This window comes from Scyliorhinus canicula, chromosome 21, assembly GCF_902713615.1.
Source record: "Scyliorhinus canicula chromosome 21, sScyCan1.1, whole genome shotgun sequence".
Classification (NCBI taxonomy): Eukaryota; Metazoa; Chordata; class Chondrichthyes; order Carcharhiniformes; family Scyliorhinidae; genus Scyliorhinus; species Scyliorhinus canicula.
In genome coordinates, this window is record NC_052166.1 from 70,142,330 (window position 1) to 70,161,208 (window position 18,879).

The 18,879-nt window shown below is 49.9% G+C and overlaps 3 protein-coding genes across 3 annotated transcripts in view; all 3 read left to right on the forward strand.

Moving 5' to 3' along the window:
* Window positions 1-18,026, forward strand: part of LOC119955542 (guanine nucleotide exchange factor VAV2-like) — a 250,363-nt gene extending 232,337 nt beyond the window's left edge. The window contains 5 exon segments of the mRNA XM_038781814.1: window positions 2,635-2,722; window positions 3,898-4,021; window positions 10,638-10,724; window positions 11,283-11,437; window positions 17,272-18,026. Of these exon segments, the coding sequence (XP_038637742.1) occupies window positions 2,635-2,722; window positions 3,898-4,021; window positions 10,638-10,724; window positions 11,283-11,437; window positions 17,272-17,319 (502 nt within the window). The 3' untranslated portion in view covers window positions 17,320-18,026.
* Window positions 1-18,879, forward strand: part of sardh (sarcosine dehydrogenase) — a 357,516-nt gene that overhangs the window by 157,295 nt on the left and 181,342 nt on the right. The gene's annotated exons all lie outside the window — the stretch shown is intronic.
* LOC119955575 lies at window positions 6,265-8,418 on the forward strand. Its single transcript, XM_038781902.1, has 3 exons — window positions 6,265-7,209; window positions 7,429-7,926; window positions 7,989-8,418. Exons 1-3 carry the CDS (start codon window positions 7,109-7,111, stop codon window positions 8,308-8,310), a joined length of 921 nt encoding a protein of 306 aa, XP_038637830.1. The 5' UTR covers window positions 6,265-7,108; the 3' UTR covers window positions 8,311-8,418.

Here is an 18,879-nt window from a genome sequence, read left to right on the forward strand (position 1 = left end):
TACAAACGAGAGGGGCCATATTGTTGGAGAGGACAGCGTGAAGCAGACTGATAAGCTTGAGGAGATACTTGTCAGGAAGGAAGATGTGTTGCGCGTTTTGAAAAACTTGAGGATAGACAAGTCCCCCGGGCCTGACGGGATATATCCAAGGATTCTATGGGAAGCAAGAAATGAAATTGCAGAGCCGTTGGCAATGATCTTTTCGTCCTCGCTGTCAACAGGGGTGGTACCAGAGGATTGGAGAGTGGCGAATGTCGTGCCCCTGTTCAAAAAAGGGAATAGGGATAACCCTGGGAATTACAGACCAGTTAGTCTTACTTCGGTGGTAGGCAAAGTAATGGAAAGGGTACTGAGGGATAGGATTTCTGAGCATCTGGAAAGGCATTGCTTGATTAGGGATAGTCAGCACGGATTTGTGAGGGGTAGGTCTTGCCTTACAAGTCTTATTGAATTCTTTGAGGAGGTGACCAAGCATGTGGATGAAGGTAAAGCAGTGGATGTAGTGTACATGGATTTTAGTAAGGCATTTGATAAGGTTCCCCATGGTAGGCTTATGCAGAAAGTAAGGAGGCATGGGATAGTGGGAAATTTGGCCAGTTGGATAACAAACTGGCTAACCGATAGAAAACAGAGAGTGGTAGTGGATGGCAAATATTCAGCCTGGAGCCCAGTTATCAGTGGCGTTCTATAGGCCCCCCAATTGCAGCAGAGATGGGTCCTCTGCTGTTTGTGATTTTCATTAACGACTTGGATGAGGGAGTTGAAGGGTGGGTCAGTAAATTTGCAGATGATACGAAGATTGGTGGAGTTGTGGATAGTGAGGAGGGCTGTTGTCGGCTTCAAAGAGACATAGATAGAATGCAGAGCTGGGCTGAGAAGTGGCAGATGGAGTTTAACCCTGACAAGTGTGAGGTTGTCCATTTTGGAAGGACAAATATGAATGCGGAATACAGGGTTAATGGTAGGGTTCTTGGCAATGTGGAGGAGCAGAGAGATCTTGGGGTCTATGTTCATAGTTCTTTGAAAGTTGCCACTCAAGTGGATAGAGCTGTGAAGAAGGCCTATGGTGTGCTAGCGTTCATTAGCAGAGGGATTGAATTTAAGAGCCGTGAGGTGATGATGCAGCTGTACAAAACCTTGGTCAGGCCACATTTGGAGTACTGTGCAGTTCTGGTCACCTCATTTTAGGAAGGATGTGGAAGCTTTGGAAAAGGTGCAAAGGAGATTTACCAGGATGTTGCCTGGAATGGAGAGTAGGTCATACGAGGAAAGGTTGAGGGTGCTAGGCCTTTTCTCATTAGAACGGAGAAGGATGAGGGGCGACTTGATAGAGGTTTATAAGATGATCAGGGGAATAGATAGAGTAGACAGTCAGAGACTTTTTCCCCGGGTGGAACACACCATTACAAGGGGACATAAATTTAAGATAAATGGTGGAAGATATAGAGGGGATGTCAGAGGTAGGTTCTTTACCCAGAGAGTCGTGGGGGCATGGAATGCACTGCCTGTGGTAGTAGTTGAGTCGGAAAGTTAGGGACCTTCAAGCGGCTATTGGATAGGTACTTGGATTAGGGTAGAATAATGGAGTGTAGGTTAACTTCTTAAGGGCAGCACGGTAGCATTGTGGATAGCACAATTGCTTCACAGCTCCAGGGTCCCAAGTTCGATTTCGACTTGGGTCACTGTCTGTGTGGAGTCTGCACATCTTCCCCGTGACTGCGTGGGTTTCCTCCGGGTGCTGCGGTTTCCTCCCACAGTCCAAAGATGTGCAGGTTGGGTGGATTGGCCATGAAAAATTGTCCAAAATTCTATGATTAACCTAGGACAAAAGTTCGGCGCAACATCGTGGGCCAAAGGGCCTGTTCTGTGCTGTATTTCTCTATCTACCTCTTCATTCACCTGAGGAAGGAGCAGTGCTCCGAAAGCTAGTGTTTGAAACAAACCTGTTGGACTTTAACCTGGTGTTGGAAGACTTCTTACTGACCTTCAAGGATCTGTAGACATGAACTCAGGTTTCTCTGATCCTTCAGTATCCTTTCACTCATTGGGTAGTCCATTGCCCTGTTGCCAGTTCTTTGCCCACCTGACCAGTCCATTGATATTTTGCTGCCGTCTATACTTTCTCCCTCTGTAACCACCACGTCGTAAATTTGATAATTATATGCAAACTTATTAGTCAAGAACATTATCCTCAAGTCTAAATCGTAGGGAGCCGATAATGAGTCATACGGACCCCCACCTCGACTTCCAAAAACACCCATCGACCAAAACTCTCGGCTTTTTGCCACGAAGCCAATTTTGGATCCAACTTGCCACTTTCCCTGACTTCCCATGAGATTTTATTGATCAGTCTGCCGTGTGGAACCTTCCCACAATCCACGGAAACTACATCAGACCTTCTAACATCATCAACCTTCCTTGTTACATCCTGAAAAATGTAACCAAGTTAATCAGACACAACCTTCCCGTAGTAAATCCCAGCTGACTGTCCTTGATTAAACTGTCATTTTATAAATAACTATTTATTCTGTTCCTCAGCCTAGTGTATTATCTAATTTGTCAACTTTATCTTATTATGTGATGATTTTGAAGTTTGTTTATTGACATCCCTCCAATGATGGCCTCTGTCCTCAGGTTCAATGATGAGGTGAAGCACATTAAAGTTGTTGAGAAGGACAATTGGATCCACATCACCGAGGCTAAGAAGTTTGAGAGTCTCCTGGTACGTTCCCTTGTATTCTTTCTTTATATGGTGCACAATGTGTTCTGCAGATGGCAGTTCCTCTTTGGCAGTTTCTCCACGTGACCCTCCTACATGTCAGAGCTCAGAGTTTATGACAGTGAAGGTCGGTCATGTCACACACAGTCACTGGCCAGTGATTGGGAGCAGGAATCAAGCAGTCATCTTCTTTCTGAAGCTGGGGGTGGAGGGTTCCTGCAGCTGTTCTCACTCAGAATAACAGCTCAGATTAGGGTTGGAAGGCAGGAGTTCCTTGCTGAGTGCAACTCAGACACGTACACTGTGCAAAGTACTTAGTTATTTTGTGAGGAAGTTGTTTTTCTTTTAGCTTTTCCCCAAAGGTAACAAAGATGTAAATGAGAGTTTGAGCAGGAAGTGAGATGAGAGTGGTGTCGGGCGATGTTGCAGAGGTAGGAATAAGTGATCTTCACAATGGTGCAAATAGCCCAGGATCAAATGTAACACCAAGGCTGCAAACAGACTCGCTTCATCTCAGTCCTACCAGGGAGAGGGATGGAGCCAGGAGCTTGGAGCAGGAACCAAGGCTGCAAACAGACTCGCTTCATCTCAGTCCTACCAGGGAGAGGGATGGAGCCAGGAGCTTGGAGCAGGAACCAAGGCTGCAAACAGACTCACTTCATCTCAGTCCTACCAGGGAGAGGGATGGAGCCAGGAGCTTGGAGCAGGAGCAAAAATAATGACTTCTATCTTCAAAATTTAATTTGGAGAGGGAGGGATGTTGGGAAAGGGAGGGTGGTTTGCAAGAACGTGGTGAGCTCAAGGGCTGCTGGGTTTTTTTTTGAGGAAAGGGGTGTTGAGAGTAGATTTAAACATGGGGAGGGACAACACCGAGAGAACCATGAACAATATCGGCTAGCATGGGGAGCAGAAGTTGGCAGTCTGCAGTTTAATGAGACTAAGGATTGAGGGAAGAGTAGAGGAGACCAGAGCACCTTTGAATGATGGTGCCAAACACTATTTTTTGGGAGGAGCTAGTTTCCGCTGTAGCCTGTTCCTGGAGTGTAGGCAGGAGTTTGAGAAACCGGAGAAATGAGAGCCAGAATCCAGGGCCGAGTGTAGGTTTCTCATTTTCTGTTAACTAATCCATGTGAATTCAGGCTATTGAATAATAATCAGTATTTATTGTTTAATTGTAGGAGCTGGTGGAGTATTACCAGACACACTCACTAAAAGAGAGCTTCAAGCAGCTGGATACAGCTTTACGGTTCCCTTATAAACAGCGAGATCGCACCATTCAACGTTCAAACTCTCGCAATACAGGTAAGCAGCGCATCGATAGTGAGCCTGTTAATCAGCGGGTAATGGGCTAAAGAATTAACATGAGGGGTGAATAAATTATTGGGGAAGTAAAATAGCATGAAGGGTATGTAACCTGAGATAAATATGTCACAGAATATGGGAAGCAGGAATGGAATAAGTGGGAATCCTCTGGTTAATTCCGGCTGCAGAGGCCAATTCAGCAGTTATTACACAACTGCTCGGAATCTGTGTTGCCTGATTATTATTACAGGTTCCCTGGAGGCAGCCGTCTGCCAGTAAATATGGGGAGGAGAATAAGAATAGTGCAATGTCTCAATGCCTCCTCGGGTGGAGCCTATCCTGAGGCAATGTCTCAATGCCTCCTCGAGTGGAGCCTATCCTGAGGCAATGTCTCCCTCGAGTGCAGCCCAAACCTGCTGTTGTCTGTTTATTGTTCTCCCACATGAGGAAAGGTGACATGTCCATTGGGAAGCCCATTATCTGAATCGCGTGAAGTTGCCAGAAAATGACCACGAAGAAGCCCCTTGGCCCAGCTCAACTTCTGATCAAGTCAAAGTGAAAAACAGTTTTGGGAATAACCGCAAAATGCTTTTAGTGTTGGATCTGTTTGTATAAGTAGTTCCCCTCAGATACCTGCAGGATGGGTTGGTTATTGTATCGAGCAGGGACTGTCAGCAATTCCATATTAAGTTGAAAAACGATACATTCCAATCACAAACAAGAATTTTAAACTTGAAGCCACTTATTTAAGTATGAGGAGAGAGCGATTGAGTAAATATCAAAAAGCTACGGTGGTGAATAAACAGCACGGTAGCATTGTGGATAGCACAATTGCTTCACAGCTCCAGGGTCCCAGGTTCAATTCCGGCTTGGGTCACTGTCTGTGTGGAGTCTGCACGTTCCCCCCGTGCCTGCGAGTGTTTCCTCCGGGTGCTCCGGTTTCCTCCCACAGTCCAAAGATTGGCCATGATAAATTGCCCTTAGTGTCCAAAATTGCCCTTAGTGTTGGGTGGGGTTACTGGGTTATGGGGATAGGGTGGAGGTGTTGACCTTGGGTAGGGTGCTAAGAGCCGGTGCAGACTTGATGGGTCGAATGGCCTCCTTCTGCTCTGTAAATTCTATCTATCTATTAACAAAACAATTGAAAATGTTCAACAAAAATACAGTCCATTTCAAAATGACGTCAGCGAGAATGGTCCAGCTGTGGCTTACTGCGGAAATTCAGGATAAGATTAGATTAAAAGAAGAAGCTCATCCTGGGGGCTACCATTCACCACAAACTGAACTGGACCCAGCCATATAAATACAAGAGATCAGAGGCTGGGAATTCTACAGCGAGCAACTCACCTCCTCAACCGCCCCCCATCACCAAGGCACAAGTCAGGAGTGTGATGGAATACTCTCCACTTGCCTGGATGAGCGCAGCTCCAACAACACTCAAGAGGCTCAACACCATCCAGGACAAACCAGCCGCTTGATTGCTCCCCTTCCACAAACATTCAAACCTTCCACCACCGACAAACGTGGAGCCGTGTGTACCATCTACAAGATTCACTGCAGCGACTCACCTTCCAATCCCACGGCCACTACCATCTAGAAGGACAAGCGCAGCAGATACCTGGGAACCCCACCCACCTGGAGGTTCCCCTCCAAGTCACTCACCACCCTGACTTGGAAAAATCTTCACTGTCACTGGTAAACTAGCCATGAATATAAAAACAGATTGTTGGAGGTATTGGTAGAAAATGAATTTCTGGTGATGTGTTTGCACGGATGGAGGATTGGCTAGCAGGGAAGAGACATGAAGGATAAATGGGGTGATTTTAAGTTGGGACAGCCTCAAGGCTGTGACTAAAGGGATAATGCTGGAAAATCTCAGCAAGCCTGGCAGCATTTGTAGGGAGAGAAAAGAGCGAACGTTTCGAGTCCGATGACTCTTTGTCAAAGCTGATGACAAAGTCACCGGACTCGACACGTTCGCTCATTTCTCTCCCTACAGATGCTGCCAGACCTGCTGAGATTTTCCAGCATTTCCCCTTTCGTTTCAGATTCCAGCATCCGCAGTAATTTGCTTTTATCAAGGCTGTGACTAAGGGGGGCAGCAGGGAAATTGCTGGGACCCCCACTATTTAGACCCTATATTCATTACTAAGCCAAAAAGATAGAGATTGATGGATTTAAGTTTGCTGATTGTTCAAAGCCGGGTGGAATATAAACTGTGAGGTCCCAGTGAGTGGCAGCAAGATATGGACAGGTCCCAGTCAGTGGCAGCAAGATATGGACAGGTCCCAGTCAGTGGCAGCAAGATATGGACAGGTCCCAGTCAGTGGCAGCAAGGTGGCAGCAAGATATGGACAGGTCCCAGTCAGTGGCAGCAAGATATGGACAGGTCCCAGTCAGTGGCAGCAAGATATGGACAGGTCCCAGTCAGTGGCAGCAAGATATGGACAGGTCCCAGTCAGTGGCAGCAAGATATGGACAGGTCCCAGTCAGTGGCAGCAAGGTGGCAGCAAGATATGGACAGGTCCCAGTCAGTGGCAGCAAGGTGGCAGCAAGATATGGACAGGTCCCAGTCAGTGGCAGCAAGGTGGCAGCAAGATATGGACAGGTCCCAGTGAGTGGCAGCAAGATATGGACAGGTCCCAGTCAGTGGCAGCAAGATATGGACAGGTCCCAGTCAGTGGCAGCAAGGTGGCAGCAAGATATGGACAGGTCCCAGTCAGTGGCAGCAAGGTGGCAGCAAGATATGGACAGGTCCCAGTGAGTGGCAGCAAGATATGGACAGGTCCCAGTCAGTGGCAGCAAGATATGGACAGGTCCCAGTGAGTGGCAGCAAGATATGGACAGGTCCCAGTCAGTGGCAGCAAGATATGGACAGGTCCCAGTGAGTGGCAGCAAGATATGGACAGGTCCCAGTCAGTGGCAGCAAGATATGGACAGGTCCCAGTCAGTGGCAGCAAGATATGGACAGGTCCCAGTGAGTGGCAGCAAGATATGGACAGGTCCCAGTGAGTGGCAGCAAGATATGGACAGGTCCCAGTCAGTGGCAGCAAGATATGGACAGGTCCCAGTGAGTGGCAGCAAGATATGGACAGGTCCCAGTCAGTGGCAGCAAGATATGGACAGGTCCCAGTGAGTGGCAGCAAGATATGGACAGGTCCCAGTCAGTGGCAGCAAGATATGGACAGGTCCCAGTCAGTGGCAGCAAGATATGGACAGGTCCCAGTGAGTGGCAGCAAGATATGGACAGGTCCCAGTGAGTGGCAGCAAGGTGGCAGCAAGATATGGACAGGTCCCAGTGAGTGGCAGCAAGGTGGCAGCAAGATATGGACAGGTCCCAGTCAGTGGCAGCAAGATATGGACAGGTCCCAGTGAGTGGCAGCAAGGTGGCAGCAAGATATGGACAGGTCCCAGTCAGTGGCAGCAAGGTGGCAGCAAGATATGGACAGGTCCCAGTCAGTGGCAGCAAGATATGGACAGGTCCCAGTCAGTGGCAGCAAGATATGGACAGGTCCCAGTGAGTGGCAGCAAGATATGGACAGGTCCCAGTCAGTGGCAGCAAGATATGGACAGGTCCCAGTCAGTGGCAGCAAGATATGGACAGGTCCCAGTCAGTGGCAGCAAGATATGGACAGGTCCCAGTCAGTGGCAGCAAGATATGGACAGGTCCCAGTCAGTGGCAGCAAGGTGGCAGCAAGATATGGACAGGTCCCAGTCAGTGGCAGCAAGGTGGCAGCAAGATATGGACAGGTCCCAGTGAGTGGCAGCAAGATATGGACAGGTCCCAGTCAGTGGCAGCAAGATATGGACAGGTCCCAGTCAGTGGCAGCAAGATATGGACAGGTCCCAGTGAGTGGCAGCAAGATATGGACAGGTCCCAGTCAGTGGCAGCAAGATATGGACAGGTCCCAGTGAGTGGCAGCAAGATATGGACAGGTCCCAGTCAGTGGCAGCAAGATATGGACAGGTCCCAGTCAGTGGCAGCAAGGTGGCAGCAAGATATGGACAGGTCCCAGTCAGTGGCAGCAAGGTGGCAGCAAGATATGGACAGGTCCCAGTCAGTGGCAGCAAGGTGGCAGCAAGATATGGACAGGTCCCAGTCAGTGGCAGCAAGATATGGACAGGTCCCAGTGAGTGGCAGCAAGATATGGACAGGTCCCAGTCAGTGGCAGCAAGATATGGACAGGTCCCAGTCAGTGGCAGCAAGATATGGACAGGTCCCAGTCAGTGGCAGCAAGATATGGACAGGTCCCAGTCAGTGGCAGCAAGATGGCAGATGGCGTATATAATCTGGCAAGTATAAGTCTTAAGAACAGAAAAGCAGGTTTTTTATAAAGGTATGTGCAGTGAACCACGTTCCACTGTTACTCACTGCTGTATATATATATTCACTGTTATTGGTTCCATTGTTATTTACTGTTTGTGGTGAATGTAATTCACACTGTATTGTATTGTATGGTATTGTGTCCTTGTGGGCTCTGTGAGCCGTTGCGTGGCTCTGCCCATAGGGGGAGATGGGGAGCTTGTACAGGGCTCCACCCTCGGCTCCGCCCATTGCCCCTCCCACTACCAGAAGTATAAAGTGCTGCAGTCGTGTGAGCCTGCCCTCAGTTCTTCTGGTCGCAGACAGGCTCAGTTGTAAGACTATTAAAACCACAGTTTACTTCCAATCGTGTTTCTAGTGAATTGATGGTCACATCAATGTTGTTGTTGTTGCTTCTGTTGGCTCCGCCTTTGGCTCTGCCCTTCGTGCTTTGTATATAGTTGGCTGATCTGTGGCCCTGCCCCCAGTGAGGGATCAGCAGGAGCCAGGCACACATCTCAGTGTATTAAAGCCACAATTTAGTTCTATAACTCGCTGTTATTGATGGTCCATCAGTATGAAACTTGTAAATGTTGATGTTCAGAGGGACCTCTGTGTACATCTACAAGAAATGGTACTGCTCGGGCGGCACAATGGCACAGTGGTTAGCACTGCTGCCTCACAGCATCAGGGACCCGGGTTCAATTCCGGCCCCGGGTGACTGTCTGTGCAGAGTCTGCACGTTCTCCCCGTGTCTGCGTGGGTTTCCTCCGGGTGCCCCGGTTTCCTCCCACAGTCCAAAGATGTGCAGGTTCGGTGGATTGGCCATGATAAATTGTCCCTTCGTGTCAAATAGGTTGGGTGGGGTGACTGGGTTACGGGGATAGGTAGATACCTGGGCTTAAGTAGGGTGCTCTTTCCGAGGACTGGTGCAGACTTGATGGGCCGAATGGCCTCCTTCTGCACTGTAATTTCTATGATTCTATGAAGCACAAAGTTAGTGAGCAGGTGCAGTAAGCAATTTAGAAGGCAGAGAGAATGTTGGTGTTGATTACAAGGGAACCGGAGTACAGGATTAAAGAAACCTGCTACATCTGCAATACTGTGTGCTCTTGTTTTCTATATTTAATAAAGGATACACTTGCATTAAGTGAGCACAGCAAAGGTTCACTAAATTGGTCCCTATGAAGGTCTGTCCTATTATTTACCCTGTCTGTATGTTTTACATCGTCTCTGTGTCCTCACACTTTACATTCCACTGAGCTTTGAACAATCAGCAAACTTTAAATACATTCACCTCTATCTCTTTGGTTAATAGCTCAGATCCCAGTGATCATCCATGTAGCACTCCCTTACGCACAGACTGCAAACTTTAAAATTCCCCATTTATCCTTAATCTCTCCTTCCAGCCTGTTTGACAATCCATTCTCACTGAAATCTGCAGGATCCTCAAAGTGACGGGGTCGACACTCAAAGACTGCTCCTCTGGGCGGGAATCTAAAACACGGGAGCTCACACTCAGCACAAGTGGTTGATCATTCCGCACTGAGAGGAGGAGAAATTACTTCACTCGAAGGATTGTGAATCTTTAGAATTCACCCTCCCCAGAAAGTGTGGATGCTCCATTGCTGAATAGATTTAAGGGTCGTGATTGATGGATTGTTGGAGTCTCCGAGAATTAAGGGAAATGGTGAGTGGGTGGGAAAGTGGAGTCAAGGTCAAAGATCATCGATGGGCAGCACAGTGGTGCAGTGGTTAGCACTGCAGTCTCACCCTGCCGATGTCCCAGGTTCGATACCGGCCCTGGGTCACTGTCTGTGTGGAGTTTGCACATTCTCCCCATGTCTGCGTGGGTTTCGCCCCCACAACCCAAAGATGTGCAGGCTAGGTGAATTGGCCACGCTAAATTGGCCCTTAATTGGAAAAAATTAATTGGGTACTCTAAATTTTTTTTTTAAAAAAAAGATCATCCATGGTCGTATTGGATGGGGGAGCAGGCTTGATGGGCCGAATGGTGGGCTTGATGGGCCGAATGGTGGCCTACTATTTCACATGTTGTTATGTCGATGGTGCAAGTTTGTTACCTGTCTGAGTTAACAAAACTCCAGTAATGTCCCCTGTACCCCATCACAGTCAGACTGATACTGTCTCAGTTTGCTGTCTGATATAACCAACATTTTATTCAAATAATGATGTCTCCATTTGAATTATTAAGAGAGATTTCATTGTTGCATTGTGCTTTATATTTATAAACTGCTCGGTCTGATTTTCCTGTTGAAGTATTTCTTTACTGACTGTTGCTCTCTCCTGCAGCACCTTCTTCCTCATCCTACAACTTTGCTTTTCTTAGTCCTCAGACCTTCAATGTTGCATCTCAGAACTCTGCACCTTTTTGGTCAGGTACAAGTCCCTTTACTTCCTTCTCCAACTTGCTGTTAAAGTCTCTCGGTCTGACCCTGCGACCAACTTCACAACAGCCTCGTGACAGTCAAAGCCAGAAACCTATTGGCCAGGTTAGGGCAGCAATAAACTGAAACACAGTTTAGAAACATTCATGTGGCGGTTAAACCAGTCTTCAGACCCCACCGTATCTTAGTAAAGAGAGACGTCTATTTCTACAGAGTCAGTCACAAGCACATGCATGACAGTGAAGTACAATTCTAAGTTTAATCACTTGGGGACACAAGGGAAATATGATGCAGCAAGTGAATTATTTTTCAAAAGGAGCTTGAGATGTTATTTCAGCAGCCGTTGCATTTCCCTGACCTTGCCTCTGACCTTTCACTCAAGGTCTAAACCCAGCTTGTGAAAGATTCTGTTAAATGTTGTCAGAACAGATTGGAATTGATTCCCAGAATCAGACAGACTCTTGCATGAATGAAAAATAATTCAGTCTGGATTGTTCCTGCTGTTTTTAGAGTTCTCCTTTGCTAAAGTTTGGTTTGTGTCTCTGGACAGTGTTTAACCCTCGGCCCATTGGCATGGCAACAGCACGATATAACTTTGCAGCCCGCGACATGCGGGAGCTGTCACTGCGAGAAGGTGATGTGGTAAAGATCTACAGCAAGATTGGAGGTGACCAGGGATGGTGGAAAGGTGAAGCAAATGGGAAGGTGAATATTGGAATCACAAAATGTTCTCGTCCTGAATCAGCCGCACAGTGAACACAGTTTATTCCCCCACATATCTGTCACTCCCCGCACCCTTTAATATCCCACCCAGTCTAATCCCACTCTCCCCTCACTCCCCGCACCCTTTAATATCCCACCCAGTCTAATCCCACTCTCCCCTCACTCCCCGCACCCTTTAATATCCCACCCAATCTAATCCCCCTCTCCCCCCTCACTCCCCGCACCCATTAATATCTGTCACTCCCCGCACCCATTAATATCCCACCCAGTCTAATCCCACTCTCCCCTCACTCCCCACACCCATTAATATCCCACCCAGTCTAATCCCCCTCACTCCCCGCACCCATTAATATCCCACCCAGTCTAATCCCAACCAGTCTAATCCCCCTCACTCCCCGCACCCATTAATATCCCACCCAGTCTAATCCCACCCCCCTCACTCCCCGCACCCATTAATATCCCACCCAGTCTAATCCCACTCTCCCCTCACTCCCCACACCCATTAATATCCCACCCAGTCTAATCCCACTCCCCCTCACTCCCGCACCCATTAATATCCCACCCAGTCTAATCCCACTCTCCGCCTCATACCCCGCACCCTTTAATATACCACCCAGTCTAATCCCACACTTCCCCCTCACTCCCCGCACCCTTTAATATCCCACCCAGTCTAATCCCACTCTCCCCCTCACTCCCCACACCCTTTAATATCCCACCCAGTCTAATCCCACTCTCCCCCTCACACCCCGCACCCTTTAATATCCCACCCAGTCTAATCCCACACTCCCCCCTCACTCCCCGCACCCTTTAATATCCCACCCAGTCTAATCCCCCTCTCCCCCCTCAGTCCCCACACCCTTTAATATCCCACCCAGCCTAATCCCACTCACCCCCTCATTCCCCACACCCTTTAATATCCCACCCAGTCTAATCCCACTCTCCCCCTCACACCCTTTAATATCCCACCCAGTCTAATCCCACTCTCCCCCTCACACCCCGCACCCTTTAATATCCCACCCAGTCTAATCCCACACTCCCCCCTCACTCCCCGCACCCTTTAATATCCCACCCAGCCTAATCCCACTCCCCCCTCACACCCCACACCCTTTAATATCCCACCCAGTCTAATCCCACTCTCCCCCTCATTCCACACACACTTTAATATCCCACGCAGTCTAATCCCACTCTTCCCCTCACTCCCCGTACCCTTTAATATCCCACCCAGTCTAATCCCACTCTCCCCCTCAATCCCCACACCCTTTAATATCCCACCCAGTCTAATCCCACTCTCCCCCTCACTCCCCGTACCCTTTAATATCCCACCCAGTCTAATCCCCCCCCTCACTTCCCGCACCCTTTAATATCCCACCCAGTCTAATCCCACTCTTCCCCTTACCCTTTAATATCCCACCCAGTCTAATCCCACTCTCCCCCTCACTCCCCACACCCTTTAATATCCCACCCAGTCTAATCCCACTCTCCCCCTCACTCCCCGCACCCTTTAATATCCCACCCAGTCTAATCCCACTCCCCCTCACTCCCCACACACTTTAATATCCCACCCAGTCTAATCCCCCCCCTCACTCCCCGCACCCTTTAATATCCCACCCAGTCTAATCCCACTCTTCCCCTTACCCTTTAATATCCCACCCAGTCTAATCCCACTCTCCCCCTCACTCCCCACACCCTTTAATATCCCACCCAGTCTAATCCCACTCTCCCCCTCACTCCCCGCACCCTTTAATATCCCACCCAGTCTAATCCCACTCTCCCCCTCACTCCCCACACCCTTTAATATCCCACCCAGTCTAATCCCACTCCCCCCTCACTCCCCGCACCCTTTAATATCCCACCCAGTCTAATCCCACTCCCCCTCACTCCCCACACCCTTTAATATCCCACCCAGTCTAATCCCACTCCCCCTCATTCCCCACACACTTTAATATCCCACGCAGTCTAATCCCACTCTTCCCCTCACTCCCCGTACCCTTTAATATCCCACCCAGTCTAATCCCCCCCCCCCTCACTCCCCGCACCCTTTAATATCCCACCCAGTCTAATCCCACTCTTCCCCTTACCCTTTAATATCCCACCCAGTCTAATCCCACTCTCCCCCTCACTCCCCACACCCTTTAATATCCCACCCAGTCTAATCCCACTCTTCCCTCACTCCCCACACCCTTTAATATCCCACCCAGTCTAATCCCACTCTCCCCCTCACTCCACGCACCCTTTAATATCCCACCCAGTCGAATCCCACTACCCCTCACTCCCCACACACTTTAATATCCCACCCAGTCTAATCCCACTCTCCCCCTCACTCCCCACACCCTTTAATATCCCACCCAGTCTAATCCCACTCTCCCCCTCATACCCCGCACCCTTTAATATACCACCCACTCGAATCCCACTCTCCCCCTCACTCCCCGCACCCTTTAATATCCCACCCAGTCTAATCCCACTCTCCCCCTCAGTCCCCACACCCTTTAATATCCCACCCACTTGAATCCCACTCTCCCCTCACTCCCCACACCCTTTAATATCCCACCCAGTCTAATCTCACTCTCCCCTCACTCCCCACACCCTTTAATATACCACCCAGTCTAATCCCACTCTCCCCCTCACTCCCGCACCCTTTAATATCCCACCCAGTCTAATCCCACTCCCCCTCACTCCCCACACACTTTAATATCCCACCCAGTCTAATCCCACTCTCCCCCTCATTCCCCACACACTTTAATATCCCACCCAGTCTAATCCCACTCTCCCCCTCACTCCCCACACCCTTTAATATCCCACCCAGTCTAATCCCACTCTCCCCCTCATACCCCGCACCCTTTAATATCCCACCCACTCGAATCCCACTCTCCCCCTCACTCCCCGCACCCTTTAATATCCCACCCAGTCTAATCCCCCTCACTCCCCACACCCTTTAATATCCCACCCAGTTTAATCCCACTCTCCCCCCTCACTCCCCGCACCCTTTAATATCCCACCCAGTCTAATCCCACTCTCCCCCTCAGTCCCCACACCCTTTAATATCCCACCCACTTGACTCCCACTCTCCCCTCACTCCCCACACCCTTTAATATCCCACCCAGTCTAATCTCACTCTCCCCCTCACTCCCCACACCCTTTAATATCCCACACAGTCTAATCCCACTCCCCCCCCCCCTCACTCCCCACATCCTTTAATATCTCACCCAATCTAATCCCCCTCTCCCCCCTCAGTCCCCACACCCTTTAATATCCCACCCACTTGAATCCCACTCTCCCCTCACTCCCCACACCCTTTAATATCCCACACAGTCTAATCCCACTCTTCCCCTCACTCCCCACACCCTTTAATATCTCACCCAATCTAATCCCCCTCTCCCCCCTCACTCCCAGCACCCTTTAATATCCCACCCAGTCTAATCCCACTCTCCCCCTCACTCCCCGCACCCTTTAATATCCCACCCAGTCTAATCCCACTCTCCCCCTCACTCCCCACACCCTTTAATATCCCACCCAGTCTAATCCCACTCTCCCCCTCACTCCCCGCACCCTTTAATATCCCACCCAGTCTAATCCCACTCTCCCCCTCACACCCCGCACCCTTTAATATCCCACCCAGTCTAATCCCACTCCCCCCTCACTCCTCGCACCCTTTAATATCCCACCCGGCCACAGAATATTTCTCGCGGAGTCTATGTGTTTACTGTTCTGGAATAACAGAAATGTGATTGGCAGCCTGACTAAGACGGTGGATAAATTACCGCCCTCCGTTTGCATTTTTATGACCCAAAGTACTTTTGTTGATATAATTAATGAGCCGTGCATCTGTACTAAACCCACTAAAGTTTCAGCTGTGTTCCCTATCCCTATTCTTCCAGCATGTGTTGAGTTGTATTTTCAGCCATACCAGGTTAGATATGTCCCCTGCGCTCTTTCATGAACCTGTCTCAATTGGCCACAAGCCAGGTTGGTATCAGCTTGTTAGAATTCCCAGTAGATTCAGTTTACATATTGTGTGACCTGATGCGACAACCTGATGCGAGGTGTGGGCATCATCCATTACTTTCATCCGCCATTATCCTTATCAAAACGCTCACATGTTACCCTGTCAAAGCATACGCCCCAAATCTGCTGCATTTCCACAGTGGCAATGCTGCCTCACTGCGCCAGGATCCTGGGTTCAATTCTGGCCTCAGGTGGGAGTCTGCACATTCCCCCCGTGACTGCGTGGGTTTCCTCCAGGTGGGAGTCTGCACATTCTCCCCGTGACTGCCTGGGTTTCCTCCAGGTGGGAGTCTGCACATTCTCCCCGTGACTGCGTGGGTTTCCTCCAGGTGGGAGTCTGCACATTCCCCCCGTGACTGCGTGGGTTTCCTCCAGGTGCTCAGGTTTCCTCCCACAGTTCAAAGACGTGCAGGTTTGAATCATAGAATTTACAGTGCAGAAGAAGGCTACTTGGCCCATTGAGTCTGCACTGGCCTCTGGAAAGTGCACCCTACCCAAGCCCAGGCCTCCACCACATCCCCGCAATCGCACCTAACCTTTTGGACACTAAGGGGCAATTTATCATGGCCAATCCACCTAACCTGCACATCTTTGGACTGTGGGAGGAAAGCGGAGCACCCGGAGGAAACCCACGCAGACACGGGGAAAAAGTGCAGACTCCACACAGACAGTGACCCGAGCCTGGAATTGAACCCGGGTCCCTGGCACTATGAGGCAGCTGTGCTAACCACTGTGCCACTGTTCCGCCTGGGTGGATTGCCATGCTAAATTGCCCCTTAGTGTCCAAAGTGGGGTTACAGAGATAGGGCAGGGGATTGGGCCTAGGTAGGGAGCTCTTTCAGAGGGTCGGTGCAGACTCGATGGGCTGAATGGCCTCCCTCTGCACTGTAGGGATTCTATGATTCCATGATTACCTGCTGATTGTGTGTCAGTGAATTGTATCAGGAAGGTTCAGCATCAGCTCTAGAAACCTTTGTGGCTCAGTTGTTAACTCATCCCTGAGCAATTGTTGAGCAATTTTATCCTGGATTCCCGACTCCAGCTTCCTGAGGATTGATACAAACTCACCTGGGCATAGGACAGTAACTCCCTCCACTCACACAGACACACACCTCCCTCAGATACCCCACCCCCCTTCCAGCGCCTTCCAACTCCCACCCCTCATATGCACATACACACACACACCTCCGCAGACCCCTCTCACCCACCCACCCACCCACACACCCACACCCACCCACCTACCCACCCACCCACCCACACACACACACCTCCGCAGACCCCTCTCACCCACCCACACCCACCCACCCACCCACACACCCACACCTCCGCAGACCCCTCTCACCCACCCACCCACACACACACACACCTCCGCAGACCCCTCTCACCCACCCACACCCACCCCACACACACACACACACACCCACCCACCCCCACACACACACACACCCACCCACCCACACACCTCCGCAGACCCCTCTCACCCACCCACACCCACCCACACACCCACACACACACACACACACACTGTCCTCTCCGGACCTCTCACGCAAAGACGCACACAACCAGACACTGATGGTTAAACACACTCTTGTGTATGAATATGATCCTGTTCTCACAATGGCCATAGACACGCAATATGGGGTGGGGTCACTGAACACAACACAAACCCTGTCAGAAATGGGGGAAGTGAGTTTAATTGTAGATGGGGTCAGTTGACAGCACGCGACCTCCGGTCTTGTATCACCCATGGAGCCCAGGCTGCTGATTGGCTCCTTGATTGTCTGTCTGGTGATTGGTTGTTTTTCCGCTGACAGATTGGCTGGTTTCCTTCAACATATGTTGATGAGGAGGTACTGCCGTGATTGGTCGCTGGAACGTCGCCCACTCTGCCAGAAGCCGCTAATTTTGCACACCCAGGGCCCAGGATGAATCTCTGCTTCCCGCTCACTGAAGGCCCAGAGCTGTTCAACCTTACTGCTTTTTGCTAATGACTCTTTTAATAATTCTCAGATTGATTATCATAAGATTCCATCTGTTGTATATAAATTCCTTTTTCAGAACAACCAATCAGAGTTAGAAATAATTTTTAGTAGTGTGAGCAGGGTGTGTGTATGGGGATTTGAGGAGGTGGGGGAGAATGTGTTTGTATATGAGCTGTCAGTGTTACACTGCTGTGAGAATCCTTTCTAAAAATCATTTGTAATTATTTTACCAGTTGGCAATGCCACAATGTATGTGAATATTTTAAAGAATGATTTTAGGCTGATGCCAGTGTATATATTTGGGTTCATTGTGGGTTAAATGGAATTATAATTAAAGTTATCACTCAATTTGTTGAGCTATGAATTGAAAATGTAAATTGGTACAATTTTTTGCACTGGCTGACACGGAGAAAGCAGCTGGTTTGGAGCGATTGGAGAATCTCTGTTGCTGCTTGAAGAACAAAAGCAAGATGAGGGTTACAGGTCACATCCCTACTGTCCTGACTGGAAAGGGCAAGCAGACTGTGACTGTGATGCAGACTGTACAGGTCATACAAACAGCAAATAAAAACAACTGTTTACTTTCATCAATGTTGTGATTGGGCAGAATCCAGGGCGCGATTCTCCCATATGGGGAGAAATCGTAAGGCTGGCGTCAAATCCGGGCGGGTTTGACGCCAGCCCCCCCCTTCCCGACCGGGAACCGATTCTGGTCGCCGGTCGGGGCTAGCATGCTGATGCTGTAAACTCCGGCATCGCGGGCCTAACGAATTTCATTAAGCCCGCTTGCCAGAGTTAGCGCCGGCTGACGCGTCACATGACGTCAGCCGCGCATGCGCGGATTGGAAGACTCCAACCCGCGCATACTCGGATGACGTCATCGCGCATTTGCCCCTCAGCCGCCCCGCGAATGGATACTGCCGGGCGGCGGAAGGACAAAGAGTGCGCGGGCATCGGGCCCGCTGCCCGCGATCGGTGCCCACCGATCGCGGGGCCCATGGCACCCTTGGCACGGCCGTGGTACTGCCGTGCCAATCGGGTGCCATGGTTTTAAAATCGAGAGTTTACGGCCGTTTTATACGAACGGCCAGACCAGGTGTGTTTGCCGTTCGTAAAACAGCCGTAAAGGGCTGGGAACTTCGGTCCATCCATCAGCTGAGAATCGCTGCCGGGCCGTAAAAAACACGGCGGCAGCGATTCGTATCGGGAGTCGTGGTGTGGGGGGGGGGGGGGGGGGGGGAGAATAGCGGGAGGGTGTCGGAACAGCGTGGCCGTAAAATTTTACGAGCCACGCTATTCTCCGCACCGTCGGGAGTGCGGAGAATTGCGCCCCCAGTGTTTCGAATGAGAGTTATGGGGCCAGAAATCAGATTCTGACACAATTGCATTAATCTGTGCCCATGGTGAAGGGATTGACCGTCTATGAGGCTTCCCCCAGTT